The sequence below is a fragment of the Ischnura elegans genome, chromosome 8, assembly GCF_921293095.1.
Source record: "Ischnura elegans chromosome 8, ioIscEleg1.1, whole genome shotgun sequence".
Classification (NCBI taxonomy): Eukaryota; Metazoa; Arthropoda; class Insecta; order Odonata; family Coenagrionidae; genus Ischnura; species Ischnura elegans.
In genome coordinates, this window is record NC_060253.1 from 27,148,294 (window position 1) to 27,175,087 (window position 26,794).

The 26,794-nt window shown below is 38.3% G+C and overlaps 1 protein-coding gene and 1 long non-coding RNA gene across 3 annotated transcripts in view; both read left to right on the top strand.

Annotated features, from left to right (window-relative positions):
• Positions 1–23,340, top strand: part of LOC124163933 (lysophosphatidylcholine acyltransferase) — a 129,188-nt gene extending 105,848 nt beyond the window's left edge. Inside the window, exons 3-11 of one of the 2 annotated variants that reach the window (XM_046541047.1) lie at positions 2,842–3,056; positions 5,398–5,510; positions 6,696–6,854; positions 13,044–13,177; positions 14,067–14,198; positions 14,993–15,146; positions 20,927–21,025; positions 21,474–21,606; positions 22,654–23,340. In XM_046541047.1, the coding sequence (XP_046397003.1) occupies positions 2,842–3,056; positions 5,398–5,510; positions 6,696–6,854; positions 13,044–13,177; positions 14,067–14,198; positions 14,993–15,146; positions 20,927–21,025; positions 21,474–21,606; positions 22,654–22,772 (1,258 nt within the window). In that variant the 3' untranslated portion in view covers positions 22,773–23,340. Of the gene's footprint in view, positions 1–2,841; positions 3,057–5,397; positions 5,511–6,695; positions 6,855–13,039; positions 13,178–14,066; positions 14,199–14,992; positions 15,147–20,926; positions 21,026–21,473; positions 21,607–22,653 lie in introns of both variants that reach the window. The other variant, XM_046541046.1, reaches the window with a different exon arrangement.
• Positions 7,684–9,075, top strand: LOC124163934. Its single transcript, XR_006865882.1, has 2 exons — positions 7,684–7,910; positions 8,048–9,075. It is a non-coding gene; the product is annotated as an uncharacterized LOC124163934 (long non-coding RNA).
• Positions 23,341–26,794: the final 3,454 nt, after the last annotated feature.

Sequence of the window (26,794 nt, forward strand, 5' to 3'; positions counted from 1 at the left end):
TGCATTTTGTTTAACACATAACTTTTGACAATAGCTTTAGTAAAGCGTATTTTCCGATGGATCCACAACTATTTAGAGTCGCAGATTATAATTTATACCCAGGGATGCCGACTTGCAAAAAATATTGGGGGGGCCCATACCGGGGATCTAGCCCCGGGAAATTTTATAAGTAGTGAGTTTTAAGTTTGTTAAGCATTTTATAAGAGTCATGTGATCAACATTAGAACCCTGATAACTCGAATCTCAGTATCTGGACACTCCGGGGAATATGGACAAGCCTGACACATTTTTTCCTCACACCCATGACGAATTTTCGAGGGGTCTCGGGCCCCCTCAGGCCCAATGGAGTCGACGCCACTGTTTATACGTTAATTTGACAAAGTAAAAATTCGAATTATCCAAGATAAAATTCAAAATGTCTACGATTTTTTAGCATTGTTTGAATACAAAATGCGAGGGAGAAAGAGAAGTATTCGAATTAAAGAAGTTCGAATAATCCAACTTCACCTGTAATGGAAATTTTTTGGCAACAAAATTGATAAAAATGTTATTTGACTCTCACGTCTTTTGTCAAGCAGTACCGGAACGGCGTTCCAGCACAATGACACCACTGATGGAAATCCAATCCCTTTTTTCATCACTCGGCACATCCCTTTTTCCGTCGCTGAAACCGTCGCTGCCAACGTCCTTCAGCCACTCAAAACGCACGGCCGCCAGCTGCGATTGTAACGCCACGATTGGTTTTTAATTGAACGACAGTTTAAATACGCCAAGTGACGGGAGTAACAATGGAAAAAGGGACAGCGGAAATGACCGAGTGATTCAGATCGCTCTTATCGTTTCTGTCGGACCCAGAAAAATAGTTAGATAATGAGCTTATGCTCATTGTTCCCGTATTCGCTTAAGCGTGAATAACATGATCATTTTTTCCGTCCCTCTGAGTGATAGCTTCAGCGATAGGTTTTCCGGTACCAAAGAAATTATCAATTATCGTTCGACCTTAAATTGATAATTTCTTTGGTACCTACCTGAAAACCTATCGCTGAAGCTATCACTCAGAGGGACGAAAAAAGTGATCATGTTATTCAGGCTTTAAGTGAATACGGGAACACCGAACATCAGCTCAGAATATAACTATTTTTCTGGGTCCGACTGAAACGATAAGAGCGGTATTTTTCTGAAAGGGCAGTGGGATAGGTATGGGAATTAGTTTTTACACCAAACAATAAAGAACTTTAATCAATGCTGGGTGGAACTCAGTAGCGAAATTTTTCATGCGCGCACTTTTTTTATTTATCATGCCCGGTGTCCTAGCACACATATTGAGGCATGGGCGTACCCAGCGGGGGGGGGCAGGAGGGGGCAGCTGCCCCCTCCACCCCTAAGAAGCGAAAATAATTTTAGTTCAAAACGAAAGTTTTGACCTAATTTTCTTGTGAAGAAAAATATTATAAGTTTAAGACAGAGATCTAAAATAAATGCATAAATGGGGGTTGAGCTTCTACGGCCTCGGAACTGTATTTTTTTTCTCCCGGAAGATTGAAGCCATCAGCAGGTGAGTGAATGTGTGAGTGACTGCTTATTGAGTACGTGTGTTTCCAAAATCACTGGCTATCCCTAGCAGGCCCATGTTGTGAAGATTCCCGGTTTTTTGCGGAGCGAGAATCCTTAGTGGAGGTGCCTACAGCCCCCACAAAGGATCTTGTTGTGTATGTTTGTTGTGAGTGAATGTGTGTGTGAGAGTTTTGGGCTTTCCGGTTGAGAGGCTGGTGTTTGGTCCCTGCGGGGAATTTCTCCCCCTTCCCGCACACCAACGCAGTAACATTTCTGACTTGCAAGGTGGACGAGCAGTGGGAGAATTATACGGCCATTAGAGAATTTTCCTTTCTACATCTAAAATAAAAATCAGTATTGAGTAGGGATGAACGGATCCAGGATTTTTTTCGGATCCGGATTCGGATCGGGTCCTTGATTTTCGGAGCCGGATCTTTCGATTCGAATATTTTCGGATCCAAATGCATTTTCAAATTCCTGCTATTAAACGAATTAATTATTCAAGTTTATTATGGGTGCGTACAATCGAAGGAATGCTTTTGATACTTTCATACACATTTTAATATTTTTAAAAATTAAAAATCATTTTTATAGGCTTTCAAGTTGTTTTCATAAACATCTTTACATGCGCAGGACCTTAACTGTTATGCTTGGGTTTAGAAATGAAAATAGGAAAAATCTTCGGATAAACCACTGACCAGTGGCGTATGACAAGAATCGCATGCGACGGCACATTCGAAGAGAGAATCGGAACTCTTTCCACCCTTGTGGGGCGTCGCATTCACTGAAGCTATTGTTTAAAATTTCGGATCCAGATCCGATGTCTTCCGCGACTTTGGATCCGATGTATCCGATGAAGGGCAGTATCCGCGGATATTTGGATCCGAGGTATCCGATCCGACCATCCCTAGTATTGAGTATTGAGTAAATGAGTATTTTCCTTTCTACATCTAAAATAAAAATCAGTATTTATCCAAGTAAATAATAATAATAACTAATAAACTGCTGTCATAATTTTCTTAAAATTTTGGTTTCATTATCCTTCCCTGTGCTAAAATGATCCTGGTTACGCCCTTGTATTGAGGCTACTTTGGGGTTAGTATGTAGGTGTATTTTCTGGTCTTGACCCTGTTCATTCTTTGGTCGGCAGATCCCTGACGAAGGTGCTGTGTTTGGTGAGCATGATGGCTAAAATGATCCAGGGTACGCCCTTGCATTGAGGCTACTTTGGGGTTAGTATGTAGGTGTATTTTCTGGTCATGACCCTATTCATTCTTTGGCCGGCAGGTCCCTGACGAAGGTGCTGTGTTTGGTGAGCAAGACGACGTATCGCGTGGGTGGGATGAAGGTGACGCTCAAAGGGCGCCAGGCGACGCGCGCCGAGGCGCCAATCCTCGTCATAGCGCCACACTCCACGTTCCTGGACGCCGTCATCGTCTACTTCACCGGATACCCATCGATCATCGTGCGACGAGAGAGTGGACTCAACCCTTTCATCGGAAGTAAGAACTTTGAACTTTGAAAGGCTGGTACATTGAAAAGTATAGCAATGAAAGTGATTAAAAGATACAGTTACCGGTGTAATTAGGTGAAAATCTTTGATGTTTAACGTAATTAAAGAAGGTATTTGTCTATTTCCACATGGGCGTACCAAGCGAGGGGCAGGGGGGGCAGCCGCCCCCTCCTAGAAGCAAAAATCGCAAAAGTCAAAGAATTGAAACGAAAGCATTCAACAAATTTTCTTTAAACCCACGAAAAATGATATGTATTAGTATAAGATATGTAACTAAAATAAAACTTATAATTAATCGTAGAGGGCATAACTTGGTGGAAATCCATAATTATATTAAGTGCGCCAGCAACGCAATTAGGGCAAGTCTACCTCAATCTTCACCTTGATAATGTTACTCTGTAACGAAACCATTGTCGGTGCTAATAAAATATTATGTGGAAATAGCAAAGTTCTTGATCCTTGTAAAATAAAACTATTTTTTCAACGAAATATCTCATAAACTAATGTCACAGCTTGGTTTGCTCCCTCGTAGACCATGGCTTGCCCCCCTCTAGACAATGGCTTGCCCCCCCCCCCTAATTATGATCCTGGGTATGCCCTTGTATTTCCACACTTCAATTTTCAACCAAAGGGTATAGCAGGTTAAGATGGTGAAAAGTGCCCCCCGATATTTTGAGAAAAAAAATATACACTTAAAGTGCATCCAAAATTATGTGTTTTCCCAAAGTTTCAAACCTCAACAATGGAAAATAACCCCAGAAAATTTTGAAACACGATTTTTAGTTTTTTGACCATATCTTCAGTTTTTATTTTTATAAAATCGTTTTCTTGATTTTAAATTGTGTGTACTATTATGGTCTACCGTCCTAATTTTTTTCAAAATTTTTGAACCGAAAACTAAACTTTAACATAAGTTTGAAATTTTCAAAATTAAATTTAAAAATTTAGAAAACAAAAGACATGCCGAAAAAAATATGTTGTTACCCCTTCCCTAAATTTTTTTCAGATTTTTAAAATCGGTGGAACGGGGTCAAAAATACGAATAACTGCTTTCTGCCTTTTGCATCTATGTATTCCAGGAGGATATTTGATTTGATTGTTGAGAGCAACGATTGTTGATCAGTTTCTAATATTATTGATTAACAATAAACATTAACATAAACAATGCCCATTACACTTAGACTAATCAGAATTATTGTTTATAGCCATATTGTTAAGCTTTAACCCTTAACCGGTGACGTGTGGTCTGAGAGACCGCTGCGTTTCTAAAGTTATGAATATTTTCAAAATTAACATTTCAAAATATCTATAATTCTCGTTAGCTTCATATTTTTGCATAACAAGGACATCCCACTCTTAAAATTTAACGTTCCTTTTATTAATTTACGTAAATTTGCAATTGAACTCGATTAGCGGTCTGTGAGACCGCACGTCACTTACTAAGAATGCATCAAGAAAAGGAATAAGCGGGATGAATTTCATGGCTACTTACTACTTAGCCTTCCAACTTTAACATTTAAGGCCTTTTTTGAATCTGGCGAAATATTGATACATAAATATAATAATTATAACTCCAGTGTTTTTGGCATCAGTTTTTTGATCCTACTTCAAATCACAATTTTTTATGATTGGTTCATATTGGGAGTGTAAAAATTTTAATATAAGTTTTAAAATAGTCAAGCATTCAAAGAAAAATTAAACAAAACAATAAAAATGGCGTAGCAATATTTTATGAATTTTTGATTTATTGCGGTCTCCCAAACCGCACGTCACTGGTAGTGTAACAAGCATTGCACGTCACTGGTTAACCTAACGTCGGGCGCAATGGATCTGACAGGCTCAGCGCAAGTGGTTTTTCACCTCTCCGTGCCAATCGGTACGGCATAGACCCTTTATACGCATTGCAGCTGTTTGTTTTGGCACGCTATATGCATATGCAGCCTTCCGCTTTTCGCATTTCGCAAGTGTGGAAACAGACGAGTACTTACTTTCACCATGTTAAATGAAAGTGGTCTTCACGGTAGCCCTTTATTTATTATCTTCCACATTTAGTGTTCTATATGTCTAAAATCCCTCGCTCGAGTCATAGACCTTTATCTTTCTACGCCTCTGTGCAGAGCACTACACCATCAAGGTTCCTTGATTCCCATAATAATTTTATTTTCTTGAAATCCAAAGATCCCTGGTTCAATCCCAAGTCCAGAGTACTTTTTTCTTTTGGCAATTCATGTGAATTTCCCTGCTGTTCATGCACCAGATTTGAAATATGTACTACATACAATTGCCTCTGATAAAATTATTTCATTTACATTGCTTTTTTTTACCCTTAGAACTCATAAACTATACCCAGCCAATATATGTTTGGAGGCTAGATCCAGAGTCAAGGCAGGAAACAATTCGGGAAATAGTTCAGAGGACCACTTCGTCAGTTAACTGGCCACAGGCAAGTATAGGTTCCATATTACATGGTAATATTATCAAATATTGTTTATTAACTCATGACCATTCTTTTGAAACTAAAGGTTGATCGTTGGAGAAGCTGAAAGGATCTAAGGCGATATTCTAGCCCTGTAGCCTCTTTTATAATAATATTGGCTCTCATTTTGAATGTAAATATGGGAAAAGCAATGGCAGCCCGCAATTGGACAGTGCTGGGTGAGCAGGCACTGTTGCCTGGATTCAAATGATGTTAGTCCCATCTGGCCCACATTCAATGCCATCTTGGTCAACATAGAAAACACTCCTTGTAAATTTGTGAAAAATTTTATTTTTTCCCCAAATTCTCGGAAAAATAAAATGTATGTTTTATCTTATACACCGAATCGATGCTATGCTGAAATCATTTATGTACCTCTCAGTCTCTCAGAAAACTATTAAACTTCTCCACTGAGGTTCATAGAAGATTTTTAAGTCTCATACCTGACAATATGTGCGATGCTTAGAAAGCGAGATTATTTAACCTCCCAAGTCCATTTAATTGAATCAATGTTATCCCTCACATCTTTAGGAAACAACTGATTGCTTTAAAATACAAGGATCCATTGCTAATCATCCAATAATATTCATCCAATTATGATTTAGTGATTTTAAAGAACAAGATGATAATAAAATCTTATCAGGATTTCTACCATGTTAGAATCATTTTCACCAATATTTTGACTCACAATTCGTGTATAGTCTTCAGGAGCATGTCATCTTGGTAGGCTGTTTAGTGCTTATAAGATAATCCCTATTCCAGTGCAAGAGTTGATGCCATGATTGGTCGGTAACAAGGAGATTTGCAAGTTGTGCATCAAATATTGGTGAAAAGGGTGAACCTAACTCTGTGGAATTACCACAAAGATTTTATTAACTGATTATTATAGTCTCGCATAAATAAAAATCATGCTTTCGATAGATGCCCATAAATAATAATCTGTGAGAAAAGCTCTGGGGACTACAACCAGTTCAGAAGCTGGAACGCTGCCAATATTTTGATGTCCTACTTTTCCATTGTCTCAGACATCGAAACAATGGTAGCATTCCAGCTTTTGACCCGATGGAAGTCTCCAAAGCTGTTCACACATTCTATTTGCCAGGAAGGTATCCACAATCCCTCTTCATTAACTAATAAATATTTTATTTGCAGGTACTCATCTTCCCAGAGGGGACATGTACCAATCGAACATGTCTCATCACTTTCAAGCATGGAGCATTTTGTCCTGGAGTGCCAGTCCAACCTGTGTGTATTCGTTATCCAAACAGGCTAGACACAGTCACCTGGACATGGGAAGGACCAGGAGCGTTAGTATTTTTCAGATTTCGTATTTTGTACACTAATATCATAGGAAGTGGAATTTTAATTCTGTACTCAAAAGCTATGATCTAAAATTTAAAATTTGGATACTTGCTCAAGGAGCAAAATCTCATAATCAGCATATTCTTTTAATCATTTAAAACAACGTTTCAAGTCATTCAAAAATTATTGTAAAAATGCTAATCCTAACCTATGATAAATTCTAAGTATGATTTTTTACAGTTTTGAAATTACGTAACTGGTAAAACTGACTTTGTTGTTACGCTCAAATAACCATTATTGAAATGACACAGAGATTGAAAGTAGGACTTCATCTTTGGATACTTCCATCTGTCCTCCTCAAGATAAAAGTCTTACTTTGAAACGCGGGTCAACTCAAAAAATGTTTTTATGCAGAAAACGAAGTCAGTCACCCTATGACTCAAAAGGGACACGCCCGAGGGGTACTCCGTAGATTTTGATCAAAATTAGTGGGATTAAGGGCCGTATTTATAGTCGTTTCCATGGAAGACTTCCACAAGTCTTCCATCCGGATGGCTTCCAGACGACTTCTCGACATCGGTATTTATAAACCTCTTTTGGAAGACTTCCGACTGGGTGGCTTGTGGGTGTTATACGTGGCAACGTTGGCAACGACAGGATAGAGATTTGTTTTTCGCCGTTCCATTCCCCTATGAAAAAATTGTATAAACCTGTTTCAAAATTTTATACAATTTATACAATTACCATGGTAATTGTATAAATTGTATAAAATTTTGAAACAGGTTTATACAATTTTTTCATTGGGGTTGTTTCTAGCTCAACCGCTGGAAATGGCCAAACGAATGTTGTTTATTTTCGGAAATAGAAAAGAATAGTTCACTAGATGTGGGTGAAAACTGTTTGAGATCACAGGAAAATTGCAGGAAATATTTGAAAGAAGCAGTATCACGAGGAAAAATAAATCCGATTATAGTTTTGGGAAATAAATTCAACTGAATCAGCGAAGTCGCGAAGTTTCTTTTCATGATGAAAATCATTGCCGATAAAGGATAAATTGAAATAAAGGTAAGAGAAATGTGATTGATTGAGTTGAATAGATATGCAGCGAATATATTATTGTTCGTTAAACATCGCGGAAATATTTGTAGGTATTATGTATTCGTCAATTTCGTTAGCATTTTACGGTATTGATTTTATTGTAGTGTCAACAAAAATTACCGACGTGGTTTCGCGTGCTGAAAAAAGCAACTGGCGAATAAACCCTGGGAGATAGTTAAGGAGTGAGGAATCGAAATGTCATTTGGAACCACGTTACTTGTTGATTTTATGTTCCAACATACCAATCTATTACAGTCAATGGTCAGCTGCTTGTTTTTTATTTATTATTTCTCTTAAGTAGTTCTTTATTTGACATACGTCAATATTAAGTGGTAGATTTAAATGCCAGTCATTATAACTTGTAATCCTTCAAAATTCGGGAATATTCTCAAGTCAAAATCTTCGTTTTAGTTAAATATTTCTCAACCAATTTCATGTCGATCAGGGCCCTATCGCTTTTAATAGTGCCACTTCTGACGGACAGTCGATAACTGGCCTACCCTGTTCTGTATGAAAAATTTTCCTTGCGAATAAATAATATTCATGAGAGAAAAAAAGTTCATGATAGCATTAATAATAATCTGGAATGGAATGCCAATCATGAAGGTAAGGTAAATTAGCATTCTATCTACATCATTAATGTACTGAGCCTTCAGCTTAATGTGTAGTAATTGAAAAGGAAATTAATAAATGATAAAGATGCAATTACCAAATTAAGCAAGAAATTAAATTTTTTAATAGTAAATGCAAGAGTATGAATTAATAAAGCAATCGAAATATGCGATTTTGGTTTAGGATTAATTGCTTGCTGCTTATTATATAAACAGTGTTAATATTCATCCATTTCTGATATTTTCAGCCTGAAATGTTTAGGAAGAAAGGTCTAAATTAGGGAAGACACAATACAAATTTACATGCTGATTATCTTAAATGAAGAAGAGAAACTTTTCACTGAATGAAATGACAATCCAGAATTCTCATGTGCAAAAGCAAGTACATTGGAATCAGCAGCAAGAGAAATTCGAGAAGCGTGAGGAGCTTGATAAAGCACAAATTCATATTTCTGTTGGGAGAATTCTATACCTGATTTATTTTCTTATATCACATTTTTTCCAATAAACTATTATTTAAATATTTGTGGTTGCCTATTCCATCAATTCAGAGGATATCTTATGTGAAATAATGAGGACACTAACAATAAGTTTGGAAATCATTGACATGATAATGGTGGTAAAATGTAAATATTTATGGGGGAGTGAAGTGGCTATTTTGCCTATATTATATTATCATATTCATGCAAATTATTATGTGGCCCATATTCATCCTAATACAATGAATGAGATCCTATGTCAGATAATTAAAATTTCATTCAAAAATAGACCCACGATGAACAAAGTTAATATATGTTTGCTTCTTTTAAAATTGAGGTGGCCCTTAGATAAATTGTATGATGTAACCTTATGGGCTGATGATACAGGTTTAGAGAGATTTACCTTTGGTAATGTGGTTAATAAGTCAAATATTGTAGGAAGTAGTGATGCAACCATTGATACTTATGAATCTTGACTAGTCCACAACCTAGGGTCTATTGACACGAATCATTCAAAGTGACGTTCAGAGCTTAAAAAACTAGTTTCAAAAATTGAGTGCCTTAGTAGTAAGCTAATTGAATTAAAAGTACTAGCAGAGATGGAGAAACCTGAATTTATCTGTGTAAGTGAACATTGGATGAAAGAAATAGCCATAACAATACCAGGCTATGTTATTGGTGATTCCTTTCGTTGGAAGGATCATCGTAATGGCATATTTATAGGTGTAAAATGTTCAGCAGTGTTTAGTAACATGTCACATTTGGTGAAAAACCTAAATTCTTAACTGTTCTTTGAATGTGCTGCTGTAAAGTACACTATTGCCCATATTACACCGTCATACTGCCTGACCAAGTCACTGATAATCAAGAGAAAACTACAACAAACCCAGTTGTGCTATCCAATGCATTTAATTGCATGTTCTTGCACCTTTACAAGGCAGCCCATTCCACCCAAATAAGAGCTACTCAGGTAAACCAAAAGATATGTTGCCCCATGTACTTCAACTGTGCTTAGAGAGTGAACTGTGCTCCTATTTTACCAGCAAGAAAAACTTTGCTGAACTTGATGGAATAATGGGAAATACAATTAAAGAATGTGGGACCCTCATATTTAAGACCTTTACTATCAGTCCCTGGAGGAAGGTATGTATCCAGATTCCTTGAAGACATCCAAGGTTGTCCCAGTATGCAAGAATAAAGGTGACAGAAATAACCTGCAAAACCGCAGTACATTTCTATACCACCACAATTTGGCAAATTATTGGAGTGTATATTCTGCAAAAGGCTCATTGACCAACTTTATAGACAAAACATATTAGCACTTCACCAATGCGGTTTTCGGCATGGAAAATCAACAGGGTTGGCTTTAATTAATGCCATTGACAATGTTATACAGGAGATGAATAGTGAAAATAAGGTAATGGGAATATTTTTTTGATTTATGCAAAGCCTTCGATGCTGTGATTTATGTCATATTACTTAATAATGTGAATCAATATATTCAAATTGACAGAACAAACGTAAATAGTAGTCATTAGAAACAAGAAAACACTTTCGCCATGTATTTTATCACCATTTATTATTAAATCTGTCAATAATTCATAACAGATAACACTCGCGATGTCGGGTAGTTCTTGCTATGCGTTAATGCACCAAAGTCATGATACGTAGCACTATTTCAAACACGATTCCACCGAAATTTTCTGTTGAAAACTAGTACCTTTACATAAACTTGTGATCACAACTCGTACGAATAAATTCGGAAGGATTATGAGCATCAAGAAGGAAATAAACTTGCAATCCTGCGTAAAGACACAACTCATTCCCTCAACACAACTAATAAATTCTTCCGTCGACACTGCATCGTCCTGAAGAGTATCAAAAGAGTGTAAACGGAGGTTTCTGGAATTGTTTGGTGACCGATTTCATGAGCGGGAATATATCTGCATCCTAAAGATAGAAACAGAATAATTTTTACACCGTGAAGAAACTACTATTAACATTTAAACTATATCGCAGGAATACTTAAGTATATGATATCATATGAATCATAATAATAGCTAATAAGGTATAAATAAGTATACATAACTTCAAGAGAGCACTACAGAAGCAACTGAGCCTGAAAAACATTACACAATAACACAGAGATTCTTCTTCATCTCAAACTAATGTAGTTCCTGCTTCCACCACTTCGCGATTATGTCGCAGGGCAAGCTTGAATCCTCACCCAGCTTGTTGTGACAATGGGTGTATTCCAGAAGGTTACTATGCGTCTATAAATACCGATTTCGTACTTGGAAGACATGTGGAAGCGTTCTATCGATAGAAGGCTCCCAGAAGCGGACTATAAATACGGCCCTAAGTGGCTATTCAGTGGTTTGGGGGATAAAACCCCCCACAGAGCTCAGAAAAATGATTAAGTTTAATCCATTTCACTTAATTGGATTGATATTACTGATAAAATAGTGTAAGGATTATTAAAATAATCCTCAGAAAGCCATAAAACTCACAATTTTCAACAATCTATCTTAAAATTCCGCTATTTATTATTCTCGCACCAACCTCTTATCCTGGTGGGTATACCATACCCCCACACACACCGGTATTAGTTGCACCTAAACCTCCCCCAGCCTTAATTCCTAGCTGCGCCCGTGGTGGGATGGTAGCATGTATTTGGTAACAAGAGCACAAATTTGAATTTTCATGTGCGAAGAAGCTAATATTTTATTAGCTTCCAAAGTTCTGCACTCTCCATCCATTTTCTGCCATGGGGCTACTCTTGGCAAGATGGCGAGAGCACATAGTGACGGCAGCTGTGCTGGCTGGGACCTTCCCAAAGGGAAGTAATGCAATTTGGGAGACAAGAGATGAGGAAGATAATCGTGTGCTTGATTATTCCAAAAATTTTCTTTGCTTTTTAACACTTGAGGGGCATAATAGGACAGTTAACCCATGTGCAAAAGATCCACAGAGAAAAAATCATTCGCCTTGACCGGGATTTGAACCCGAATCCCCTGATTTCCAGTCGAGTGCTTTAGCCAGTTAAGCTCCAAGGCATCATTCTTCCCTGTGGATATTTTTGGACACTACCGGACAGGGTGTTGCTGGACTGCTGAGCATATGATGCCACAAGCAGTCCATATCGTGCCCACAGCGCCACAGCTGGAGAGCCAGGACATAGACCACGTAGAGGTGTTCGCTCTTGACTAGTTTAAAGTATACCGGCACTTGCCACGGTGATAACTGGCTAAAGCAATCGACCAGTAATCGGGGGATCCGGGTCCGAATCCCGGTCAAGGCGGATGATTTTTTCTATGTGGATCTTTCACACGATTGTGCATTGCAGGTGACTCCCGTATAAGTTATCACCATGGCTAGTCCCGCTATACTTTAAACTAGTTAACCCTTTCACTGCTGTGAAAGTACCTGGTACGTTCGCACGCCAGGCTGCATGTGAATGTACCTTTTCTTCCTCCCTGCCATGAGCTCAGCACTTTCGTCACATGTGATGAGTAGGTTTTCGGAAATTGAGCTGCAGCGAAAGGGTTAAGATCACACCACCACTGAACGGCAAGGACAGTTTTTTTCCACTGGCACAAGGAGTTCAGAAGTGGTGAATGAAAATGATATGGAGTTAAGGATGATTCACAATTTATCGCATAACTATATTTTGATAGTATTTTAACACATTTCAATACATATTAGTAAAATTGTGGTACAATGGTAAAGACAATTTAGTGGATTATTTCATTCATTATTTTGAATATCATGAACATCTTGCTCATTTAAAAAAAAACTTGCCCATGATTTCATTTCATTCTATGGCTCTAAATAGTCTGTCCCAAGTCTATCCCATCTAAAGTGATGGAAAAATGTTGTCACAATAATTTGTGTTGACTATTAATTATGAAGTTTTCTTTGCAATTAACTTGGACATCCATCTGAATTCCTCTTGTATCATAAGCAGTGGCTTGAATAAGCATCTTCATCGCTCTGTCCTTTTCAGCTTGAAGTTGCTGTGGCTGACATTGACTCAGATCCAGAGCACATGTGAAATTGAGTTCCTTCCCGTCTACCACCCAAGTCCAGCAGAGAAGGCTGATCCTAAGCTGTATGCAAACAACGTCCGGATGGTAATGGCAAAGTAAGTTCTTTTCCCTGATCCAATTGCCCAGAAAACAGTACAATAGAGCATTTAATATTATGCTGAAGATTAAAGCAAATAATATATAATGGGCTACCGCTAACATGCATGCTCTGGATTCTGACTATCTACCCAGGTGAGACTTGACCTATAACTATGAAAATTCCAAAGAGGAAAAATCATTTGCCTTGACCAGAATTTTTAACAATATCTCCTGAATTCTCGTTAGGTGTTTCACCACTTTATCTATCTCTATCACTACTTATACATTATCTACTTATAGAAGGCATGTTCTTCCCCTGCATAGTTTTCAGGTACTTGAAACGCTAGGGTTTGAATGCCGGTTAAGGCGAATGATTTTTCCTCTGTGGAATTTTTGCACCATATGTGCAATTATGGTGACTCCGAAAAGGTACACTACTTGCCAGTTTGTGGTCAATCCTGGAATAAAGACCTATCTTCTCTAATGAATCAGCCTCCTCTACTCTCCTACCTATTCCAGGACTCAGGACTTCATCATTACTCACTTAGTCAATCCATTTGATTAATTTAATTCTTCTGAAGCATAGCATCTCAAATTTCTCTGCCCTTGACTGTGGCATAGCCAGGAATTTCGTTTGGGGGGGTCAAAAAACAGGGAGAAAATTTTTTAAAAGCAGGGTACCAAGTAGAGGGTTTTCAACTAATTTTAACACTTTCTATATTCGAAAAAAAATCATTGGTGATTAAATATTTTGTAAATTCATGATTTTTCAATATTTTTTTCTTTCATCAATGAAAATAGTTGTGTTTCTATGTTTTGGGGGGGGGGGGGCGGTCGGAACCCCCCGCCTCCCTGGCTATGCCACTGGCCCTTGATTTAATTTACAATTTTTTTATGATACTTCAGGGCCCTTGGTGTTCCTGTGTCTGATTACACGTATGATGACTGCCGTCTCATGAGAAGGGCACGAAGGATGCTTATCCCAAATTACGTCGGGGGTCTCTTGGTAGAGATACAGAGGCTACGGCATCGGCTTGGGTAAATATATTCATCATGTTATTACATTATAACTTAAGCCTGAATCACACGATCATTTTTTTTTCGTCGCGAAAGTAATCACTATCGCGATCACTTTTCCCGTCGCAAAAAGTGATCGCTCGAGTGATCATATTTCTGAATCACACGGTCAGTCCCGCCGTCACTTTTCGCATCATTTCCAATATCACAGCTCGTTATCATAGGACCCGCATCACAAAAATGTATAGCATGTTTGTTTATCTATGTCGTTCCCACAATTGTCAAACGTTGCACTGCAATCGCTCCATACGGGCATGCGTTCTGATAGGCTGTTATGGGGTTTTAGTGACGGTTTTAGCGACGGAAAAAGCAACCGGACTAGTGATGAAAAATAGCGATGGGAATCCTTATCGCGATCGCGAACGCGAAAAACAATTGCCGGCGATGATCATTTCTAGTGATCGTGATAGTGATCACTTTCGCGAAGAAAAAAAATGATCGTGTGATTCAGGCTTTACTAAGGCACATATAGCAAGGCTAAAATTCCATAAATTGGAGTAATTGAGGGAGAAGTCTTGATGAATATCATGTTGATTCTATACTTTTTTTTTTTAATTCTCTTATCCTGTGGTTTTTTCAATCCTTGGATAAACTTATTACAATATTTTTTGGTTCAAATAGTTGGTTCTGGAGCCTTCAAGTTCCCTAAATCTAAGGGTGTAATGGGGAGCTGTAAACCCACACTTAGGCTCCTTCCTCTGAATTTCACAAATATGAAAGAAGTTGTTAAATTACTGTATGTATTATCATTTCAGACTCCAGAATGGCACCGAAGATTTGATAAAAAGCCTTAATGGTATGTCATATGATTCTTCTGCTTGGCGCGTGGACATCAATGGGTTTGCAAGCTACCTCAATGTGTCTCCTTCTGACTCAGCCGTCCACCAACTTTTTCACCTATTTGACAAGGTTAGTATCAAACATTGGCATCGACTGCAGTAAAACTTTTTGGGGGACGGGCTACCAGAGCTCTTGGGGGTATGGAATACCTCCCAGTGGAGAGAAGCCCTCCCTCAGAAATAATAAATATTAATCATAGAAATTGTTATTTTAAAAAATTTTTACCCAATTTTATGCCCCATCAGAAGAAAAAATACTAATCTACCTAATTAACCTTCGAGCAGGCATGCCTGATATTTTTACATGACCGGGCGTACACAGCACTTTGTCCACGATATATGCATTTATATGATAACACTCAATTTTTGTTCAAATTTATCTTTATTTCTAGAAATTAGTTAAAGCTTGTACATTTATTGGCGATACAGATATAAAGGTACACAGGTGGTACACGGCCTGTTGCGCAGCTTAACACTTTCGCTGCTGGCCATTTTGATGAAAAATATCGCTGTGAGCGGCAGTGGTTTTTCTGCATAACCAAGTAGATATGTCTCTATGGATACCGTAAAAAATAATAATAAAAATCCTATGATTGTTTTAAACAAATAAAACGAAGGACGCACCGGTGCGTCTGCCGCTCACAGCATTGCCAAAGCTATGCAACCCGTGTCACATGCGTTATGTAACCCGCTACACAAATATTTTTATCTCCCTTAATTCTCATCTAACGTTCTTATTATTCGACTGATTTTGCAAATAAATAGATGTTTTAAAAATTTGGAGTATTCGAAAATGATAATGTTTTTAATGAAAATATAATTTTCTCGTAAAATAATTACAAACTCATAATTTACTCATGGTTTTGGGATAACTTTCAAGAATCATCCTGAAAAAAACACTAGAATGAAGAGTGCTATTTAAATATAAGATGTTAGAAAATATCCTAAAGCATAAAACCGTGTTTTTACGGGCAGCCTGGATTGTAAGTGCTAACATATTTCCTCACTCTATTTTTGGCTCATACTCGGCACTTCTTTCTTCCTTTTCTTTTCATTTCCAAATTATGTGGTGAGTGACCATGTTTAGGGGAACTCATTGAAGGCATTACCTCAGGTTGGACATTTAGCAATGTTTATAGTATAGTTTATTAATTCATCGCGGTATTCTAACAAATTTACACGTTTCCCACTAAATCTTTGGTATAGAATGAAAGAATGAATCATTATTATCTGAGTTAAGTATATTCTCAGCTTTAGGTACCAACGGCGAGTTTTTGTTTCGTAAAGATAATATGACAACAATTGATCGGTCTTGTCTTTGCCTCCAAAATGTTTATTGTAATCGTCCACCATACTGGGCTTAGTTGAAACCCTTCCCCGCCTGCCCGCAAAATCGTGTCCATACTCGGAGGAAATCATCTTCACATCTCTTCATTATCAGAATGACTGTACAGTATGTTTTCTCTGTACAGCATGTTTTTGCAGACAATGGAAAAGGTTCACGCTGTCGTAAAAGTTATCCCTGTACACAGCGTGCCCCTTATTTTTTAAATTTGCCAACAATTTATGAGTGACTTTCTCTGCGTTCCATGCTCCCCCCACTTTTTTACCCTCGGTGCCACAATATATCAAGCAATCCATATCCAAACCGCGTGGTTCAGTGATCATGTACAATTTTATTTCATATTTGTGACGTTTGTAAGGAATGACTTGTTTTAATAGTAACTGTGGATAACGTCAACTCCATAGAACCATGGATTCTTCTAGACTCACAGCCCTTTCCACGTGGTACAATTCACTCATACTTGCATAGAATGTATCATGCAAGGGTCATATATTGTAAAATGGATCACTGGGTAAGTGTTCGCATTCAACCACATTTCTATCTTAGTGCATAGCGCGCAATACAGTGAGTCCTCGTTTAACGTTGTTGATTCGTTCCTGAAAAACTCGACGTTAAGCGAAACAACGTTAAACGATGCAGTGTTTCCCATAAGAAACAATGTAAAAAATTTAAATTGGTTCCTAGCAATCCATTTCTTCGTAAAGAATCCAGAATTTCCCGGGCGAGAATCCAAGGAGGCCAATTATCGGAGCCGTAACTTTAAGCAGACTTCGTGACCAATCGGGAGACACCTGAATCAGGCCAAAATGAAAAAAATCTGAATCTGACACTCGGAAGCACGAGGATGAAGGGCGAGTCAATTTTCGTGATGATATGAATTCTTTAACACGGCGGAAATCGCGAGAAATATTCATTACCGATTATTCACTTCAGCATGATTACGATTCATTCGAAACGAAACGAATTTCCATAACGAAAAGGTTGGGAAGTAGGCATTATTAAATGAAATATAAAAACTAAAAAGAAAGTATTTTAATGGCGAAACATCGATATTTTCAGTAACAGATGAAATTTTAATTGTAATAATTCGACCTGCAAACTTAAAACTTGACCGATCTCTCCAGCAGTTGCACCTTCTTCAATTCTTTTAATAATACCTAGTTTTTGTTCTAATATCGCCGTTTTTTCGTCACGTCTGAAGAACCACCAGGATAGCCACACTTCTTCGTGGGCATTTTTTTCGGTTGGCATCAGAAAAATATGCGGATAATGGGTAAATTAAGCGATAATTATTCGCTTAGATGCATATTTAACATACGCTACCCACGCCAACCTTTTCTGTCGAACGAAAATTACCAATCGCATTAATATAGTAATGATAGTAATATTTACTATACATCAGATGCGCTTGCGTCCTATTCGCCATTCATTTTTTTTCGTCGCGCATAATTTGAACAACGTTATCGCGAAGCAATAACGACGTTAAATGATCAAGGGTTTCAATTTTTGGACAACGTTATCGTGAAACAACGTTAAACGGGACGACGTTAAACGAGGACACACTGTATTTTCAAAAGCTATCTCGAGACATGTATATGGAAAAAACAGGGAGATAATGTATTTCAGATTTTTTCCAATAATATTATAATCTACTAAGAGAAATAAAACCCATCGGAAATAGAAGGTCAAAAAAGTTTCCAATTATCTTCGACTCAAGACTTATTCCAAGACGATATTCGAATTTGGAGAAGCATTATTTCGAACCACATATTCAGCATTGATATTCGTTTCTGTTGCAACTCAAAAAACATCATTGGCAATGAGTCGTAAGTCGTAAGGATTCCCGCTGGGAACATTTAATTTTTGTCCTGAGGTGCCAGAAAAAAGGATATCTGTTACTTGGAGTTCATCTTTGTACCATAAATCGAAGTTATTTGAGTGCTTTCGGAACAGTTTTGATGAAGAAGCATGGGCGTTTTCTTCCTGACTCTCTTTGGACGACTCCTCTGGAATTCCTTCCTGGGATGCATTATCTTCCTTGCTGTCCATCTCCTCATCAAACTGCATAAGGATATCCATAAACTCTTAATTAGTCTTTTTCTTCAAAATTCTCTAAGGATATTCATCTCTTTTTTCATCGCGTTCCCGCTGAACCAGACGTTGATGCCACTGGCTCCTCAGCCATCTAATGTAATGGGAAAAAATCAAGATATTCAGGTAACCGGTGACACCTTCAATGATACTTCAGAGGATAGATATCTCCGAAAATCGAGCATATCAATCTATTCCGAAGGCCCCGAGCACCTAGTACTTTCCTGTGGCAGCGTCGTACTTGCAATGATATTTCGGCCAGAGGGCGTGGAGGGATGAGAGTGAAAGGAATGCCTCGACGACTTTGTTTTTATAGGCCATACGAAACGATATCCGCATGAAATGAAACGAAATATTACCCTTTTATTTCACACATTATCGTGATCGTCTTGGAATTCCCGGTGTGACATTTCCGTCATACCGGCATTGAATTTCATTCTCAAGGTCAATGCTAATGGATCCTGTGTAAAATATTTTATCTTGAAATGGTGGTCGATTTCAGTTCCGTGTGTAATGTATACGCAGAGTGGTAATTATATACCTATCTGTCAGTTTAACAAAGTACATAGCCTTTGCGATTGAACCGTAATATAACGAGACACTTGTTTATAATATTGTGTTTCGGGGTTTTGTGGAACAAGTGATTGAATGTTCAACAAATTTTCTTTATATTATAGCAAAATTCGGCAACATTACGGCATGTTTACATAATCAATAGGCTATATGGAATAATAAAAGAAGAGTGCAATGGATTATAATTCATTATTATCGAATGGTATTACATAATTTATTTATTTATTTCAAAAGCCCACATACAGGCATCCCCCGAGTTACGTATGTCTCGACTTACGTAAATCCGTACTTACGTAAGCGATAACCGTATTTCAAATGATTACGTTAATTTTCCCAAATCCACGCGATCGGTCAACTCTGGGAATAATATTAAGCATTTTGATTGGCAATGCTCGAGATGCAACTCCCAGACTATATTAATGTTTATCGATTTTGTATCTAATAACGTAAGAATACGCGGTAGAGTTCATGAATATCGCAGTGAATTGAATGAAACTTCACCGAGAATTTACCGCGCATTTCTCCGCTGAGAATTTCACCGCGCCGATCGCAATCTCTGAAGCACTTACGCAAAGGTTCGACTTACGTAAATTTCGACTTACGCAGAGTCTGCCGGAACGCATCTCTTACGTAACTCGGGGGATGCCTGTACAGCAATTATTGCCAATTTACAGTGGCGCAATAATAAGATAATAAATAATATATAACAAGGAATAAAATACACATAATGTTATAATGTCCCTCGATATGCCTTATGGTGATAATTTCTTAGAGCTAACTTTTTCCACGTTATGCACGATAAAGGGACATGTATAGAAAATTCTGGCATCGAACCTGGCTCAATCACGCGTATTACTTTTTCAAAGGATTTATTATAGCTAAACGTAATATCTTTTATGTACAAAAGAAGCAGCCATGACAATTGTCCAAACCAATGTGTTCACATATTTTTGCAATCTTCGGATATATCGACACATTTCCACATATTCGGATAAACTGAATATAAAACTTTATTGGACATAAATAATATTTAGAAGAGTTTATAATGCATACGAAACCCATTTATCTCCGGTTCCGAGACAATTAAGTTCAGAAAAATTAAAATATCATAAAAATTACGAAAAAAATGGAAAAAAGATGAAAAAGTATTTACCTAAATAATGAAAGGTGATTCCTAGAAACGACGGCCAACACTGAATAGTACGGAATGTAATAGAGCAGCGAGAGGTAATTTGGAGCGCCCAAGACGTTCTCGGCTGATTCTATGGGCATTTGAAAACGGGTCGAAGCAGGACGCACGGGTGCGTCCTCCGCTCAGCATAATAGTTTGCGCAGGACGCACCGGTGCGTCCGCCGCAGCGAAAGTGTTAATTTATATGCCATGGGTGTCGGATTCTTCTTGGCGACCTAAAAAAAATTTGTTACAATACTTTGTGCTTTAAAAACTCACTGCATAGACAGTCAAAATGAAATTGTAAGAATACACAAGGCCATTCAAGAAAAGCAAACACGAGGTACTCGGCCAGTAAAAAAAAAGGACAACAATTACTGTAGAAAATGTTCTCTTTGTTTTGATATGAAAGTTATTAATATTAAATTAAATGATTGAGGCTCCGAAATACGCAAAATAAATTGAATGTAATGATAACCGTATTAAAAAACTTGTTTATTTATTAAGCATCTGGTGGGGCTTGTGCCCCCCTCTCTAAATCTGCCTATGGATGTGCATCCAAAAGTCGATTTTCTCAGAAGTCCAAAGTTTACTCGAATTAGTTTTCATCTGTGATAGCTATAATCTCTTCACTGATAAAACGAATGTATGATTACTCCCATCATTTCAGGAGTCTACTGGAAAAATAGATCTCCGAGAATATTTACTAGGAGTTCTTGCTATTTCAAAAGCCAGTACAGCAGAGGATATAGTACAGCTGGCCTTTCAGGTGAGTGGTTCAAAATGTTTGTTTGTTATTTGAAATTATTTGTGCTGCCAGATGTTCAAATTAAGCCAGGACAAGCTGGTCCAATGACTTCAAATCTCACAGTATTACAGGAAATTGTGTCATGGTTTTCATGGAATCATGGTATTTTTACTTCAATTTACATTGAATAAGATTCCCTTTCATTGAAATTGGAATCATTTTTCGGTTATCTTCAAGAAACATTCCAAGATTCTTGCAATAATGAGTGCAATTTTCACAGTATCTAGGATAAAAAATTGGACCAACATTTTATAAATTTACAAATATGAAATGAATACTAGAACGGAGCCTAAGTTGTTCAGCTATGGCTTAACATCTTGTTCATTTGACTCTTACGGCTTAGATTTATGTATCATGCCAACCATAGAATTTTTTGCTGAGCAAATTCTATTCATTTGTAACATTCTAGGTGTTCCGAGATCACAGAGGAGGTATATCAGTTGAAGATGCCACGTCAGCCATGTCTCTCTGCTTCCCAAGGCATGAGGCAATGCGATTATTTCAAATGGCTGATGCGAGGGGGAAAGGATTCGTCACTTATGGTATGTAAAAATTTTAATAGATTATTTTGAACACAGTCTCTGTAAAAGCTCAATACCAAGAATGCAGATGCATTTTTTAGGCATTAGCCGTGGATGCTAAAGCTTAACTCCCAGCAGTGGCGTAGCCAGGGGAAAGGTCTGGGGGGTCCCCCAAAATATAAACACCCAATTACTTTAAAATCCCCGACCCCCCCAAAATATAAAAACACAAGTACATAATTTGTTTCATTAAAGAAAAAAAAATATGTATTGAAAAATTATGATTTGTCTAAAGATTTATTTGGCAAATGAGGTTTTTTCTTTATTATGAAAAGTTTTAAAATTAGTTTAACATGTTGCATATGGATGGCGAGAATTCTCGTCATTTTTTTCCTAACGAATAACAAAGATTATCATCATTTTGGCATGTTAAGTGAAACAATTGTAAAGCATACAATAGGTATTTAGCAGAACGCTTCAGTTATTGCTTTAAAATTATGATGAATGGACGTATCGTAATCCTTAATTTATTTAACACTTTGCTTTTGGCTGGTTCTCTACCAGTGCTACATGGATGGGATTGTTTAACTTCACACACAGTTTTTGGCGAGCACTAGTTGGTGCTGTTATTTTGGGAAAGTGAAGATTACTTTAAGAAAGCAATGAGTAGATTACAAGTAATAGTAATATGTACTCAAATGTAACCATTGATAGTAAAATATGCCTAAAACTCAATCGTTACTGGATTACTTATACTCAGTTCCTCCCAATCTCTGCTTGTCTTTCTCTTCCACCATCCAAATTCCTTTAAGGAATCTAGAGTTCATGTCTTAGTGAGCGAACCCACTACAGCCAACCTAAAACTGATTTATTATTTGAAAATATTATTTATTTTTCTTAATTCCACAATACCTTCCATCTAAGTTGGATTGGCTTGCCAACAATTCACCATTTTTCTGGAGTTTTCATTTGAGATTCTTCTTCAATTAAGTTTTTTCAGTGATCACTCATTGAAATTAAAAGTTTTATATCCTTGTACTGATAAGACCAATACCTTTTCCTTTGCAGAGGAGTTCAGAAGCTGCGTCAGTCACTTGCCTGAGTATGGAAAAATGTTCTCTTCTTATGGAAGATCTTGGTCAAGCAAGACGAGTGATGACATTCATCTTGAGAAGAAGATCAACTAGTTCTCATGGTTTGGAGGATAAGACTTTTCATAAAAGACACTTATTAAATTACACATTCTTATGTGGCTCAAGACAATCCAGTCTGATTCATGCATAGGGAACTGTTAAAAGGTTGTTGGACGAACCTACCTATTTATTAATCATCAGCGCACATTTAGAGGGGAAGGAAAGGACATTGTTGTCATTATTGTGGCTTCGATTGGCATATGGAAAGTGTTTGAATGATTTACGTGATGGGATTGAAGGTAAAACTTCTCTGTTATTAAGAATGAAGAGAGGCCAGTTGCTTATGTGATAAGGGGTAAGAATAAGGCTCACGAAAAGAATTATGGAATGCATAATAATTGACATAATCATAAAATGTGCATTGGAGCAGTATAGAGAAACATTTCATTCACACTAATCTTTCTCCTCATTCCATTATCATATTTTTTACACACATACTGTCATATTTTTATAAAGTTGCATTTCTATGTTTTATATTATATATAATTAAAGTGACTGTTTTTAAAACTGATACAAACAAAGTAGTCAAGTTGTACTGTTTAATTAAAGAATTTATTCTGTATCTGAAGTGATATATGTTTGTCCCTGGAACTCTGCATCTTGAGATTAAAATCAATAATGTGAATGCTGCACTTGGAAAAATGAGAGGCAACATCTATTGCTGAAAGTGTGAAATGTCAACTCTACGGTGAGTAACGGAGGCAAACTCGCCAATGACAATTTTTACATTACTGTGCTTCACCTTCAAACAGTTTAGTTTCGACCCACACACCGAGTACGAAGTATGGTTGAATGAAGTAGAGAATTGGCCTACGAGTGGCGGCTTGCCCATAAGGACTCTCGGACGCCACCCCTCCCAAAGATTTGAAAAAGGAGAAAAAATTAAATACCCATTCAATTGTAATTATACATCTATTAACCAAGATGTTTTTTCAATCGCATACATCGACAATGTAGGTAAAACACACAAAAATAGCGCGAGAAGTTCGCATTTGTAGCTGCGGGGTGCTGGCCAGAACGTCCCAATCCATCACTATGCAGTTATATGGAGAGTGGTAGTGGTGGGGGCTGCTGGTGATGTGACGCTTCCAAGCTTGTGCCTTATGGAAGTCTTGGGATGCTGCCCGAGCATGCGGAGAGTGACGTATCTAGTGAGATGACATCACCGCGCCGGCCGGCAGCCATATAATCTTGGCGTTGCTTTGTTGCAGAATACCTTGTTTTGGTGACCAGTTGGCTTCTAATGTGTAAATTGTTTTCAAGTAATTACGCCCAGTGGCGGCGCGTGCGCATACGCATGTTAGCAAGTGCACACCCAAAGATGAATAAATTATATAAGAAAACTATTCCTTTGCAACGCGAAGGATAAAAGTACGTCTGCATATGCAAGAAACATGAGCCTCCGAACGCTACAGCTATCTCCCTTTCGAATTCACCGCTCTACTATTGTGCGATCCCGTGGCATCATGCCGGGCGCATTTTCGGTCTGTGCGATCGCTTGAGGGAGCTCTGGCGGGACGAGGTAAGCGGGGGGGTATGTGCTGTTCAAAGGGGCGATGGGAGCAGACTCAAAACCATGCGAATGCGCACGCGCATGTTTTTGGTGACTGACTAGCAGGTAGTGTAGTGGTGTAGCCGCCACCTACACTACCTGCGCCCAGGATCCTAGTCCGTCTACAGAGCCATCTGTATAGCCGTTTTCTACACTACTGTCTCATAGGGTGTAAGGAAAAGAAAATGAATTTCAACTACCGTCACTTGTAAAGGTGTGTTGAGAATAATTATTTTCATACATGCTAATATTATTTCTGTTCATGCAATTTTAAGGGTAGAGTGTACCAGTGATATGTTTTGCTTGCTATGTATTCTATTACGACGAAATATGACGCTCATGGATTAGGATTAACATAATATAATTAAATCATCCTATATCTGCTCTAATGCACACCCTAGATAAATTACCACCAGCCGCCACTGATTACGCCTAGTTGTAATTGAGTTAATCGAATTAGTATTGTTAGTGTTTTAATTTTAGTGATAGTTTTGTGTTTAAAGTATACCGGGACTAGCTGCGGTGATAACTTTTATGGGAGTCACCTGCAATGCACAAGCTTGGTAGCTTAACTGGCTAAAGCACTCGATCGGAAATCGGGGGATCCGGGTTTGAATCCCGGTCAAGGCGAATGATTTTTTCTCTGTGGAACTTTCGCACATAGTTTTGTGCATTAGTGGTCTCTTGATTGCTTGAAAAACTCACTAAAATACAAAAAATATTCAAAAATTTTGAACCCCCGGTAGAGTGTGCCCCTCCCAGCATTTGACTCATGAGCCGCCACTACGGCCTACTGCCATAAGATGCAGTGGGGCACTCATATTTTTACCACTAACAGAAGAACGGAGAACGCAAACTGGCCATTCGATTTTTAAGGTCAATGTTTTAACCTCTCTCGTGCGGGAACGAAACTAAACCTAGGTCTTGTATTTTCGTTTCGCCTGGGTCGATACGAAACATTTTCGATTTTTTGCAGTTGCCATCCCTGGTGCAGAGGGAGTCGGGACTCACCAAATAAGACTCTCGCCTCACAGCTCTACCTGGAGGGTCGCACATCAGATTGAGCTATGAGGCGAGAGAGTCTTATTTGTTAGAAAGTAGGATTCCGTGGTGATGAAGGAAGAGGAAAAGTAAGGTAAGGCCCCCATAGAAAACCACAGTGATGACGATGGAGAGGCAGAATCGTCAAGGAAGCTTTACGTCACCATCCCTTTCATTGCTGGAACGTCAGATAGGATCACTAGAATATTAAAAAAACATGACATGGTCACCAGATAGAACTGTGTGACCAAGATAAGGGACTTCCTCCCCAGGCTCAAGGACATCATTCCTCAAGAACTACATGAGGGGGTATACAAGGTGCCTTGCTCCTGCGGAAAATCCTACCTTGGGGAAACTTGCTGCTCCATGCATGTAAGGATTAAAGAACACAAAGAGCAACCTAGAACAAACAGTTTCAACTCTCCGCCATCACCGAACATGCATGGTCGGAATCTGGCCATGACATCCTATTTTAGGAAAAGAAACTTTTAGTTAAGGAGTGTCAATACTTCCCCAGACAAATCAGGGAAGCAATAGAAATTAAACAAATGCCGTTGAATTTCATAAGAGAAGATGGATATTTCCTTCACAGTGCCTGGGAAAGAGTCATCAAAGAGAGAGCCAATCAGAGAGAAGTGCCCAGTCAGACAGCCAATCACAGAGCAGCTCCCATCCAGCCTACGGTATACAAGCAAGGCAGCCAACACCTCCGACCTGAAGACGCTGGCAGGATCAGGGGCACAGCTAGGAATTAAGTCTGGGGGACGTCTAGGTGCAACTATTACCGGGGTGTGGAATATCCACCAGGATAAGCGGTAGGTGCGAGATTAATAAATTGCGGAATTTTAAGATACACGGTTCAAAATGGTGAGTTTTACGGCTTTCTGAGGGATATTTTATTAATTCTTACACTATTCTATTAGTAATATCAATCCAATGAAGTAAAATGGATTAAACTGAAAAATTTATCTGAACTCTGGGGATTTTAACCCCCAAACCCCCCCCCCCCCTCGCTGTGCCACTGGGCAGGATAGCCAGCGAAATTGTTGTCTATAAACAAGCTGATGCGGAAGAAAACCCTGAAGAAATGCAGAGATCGGAGTCTTATTTGGTGAGTTGGGACTCTCCTCCCTCTGCAGTCAGCACATGACTCCCTCCGCGCACACTGCGCGTGATGGAGTCGTGAGCAGTGGCACAGCAAGGGGGGGTTTTGGGGGATAAACCCCCACCCCGGAGCTCACATAAATTTTTAAGTTTAATCTATTTTACTTAATTGGATTAATATTGTTTAAAGAATAGTGTGCGGATTAATAAAATATCCCTCAGAAGGCCGTAAAAATCACCTTTAAGAACCATTTATCTGAATTTTTTCCGGCGGAAGGCCTCTCCGCACCTCCCGCTCACCCTGGCGGGTATGCAATTC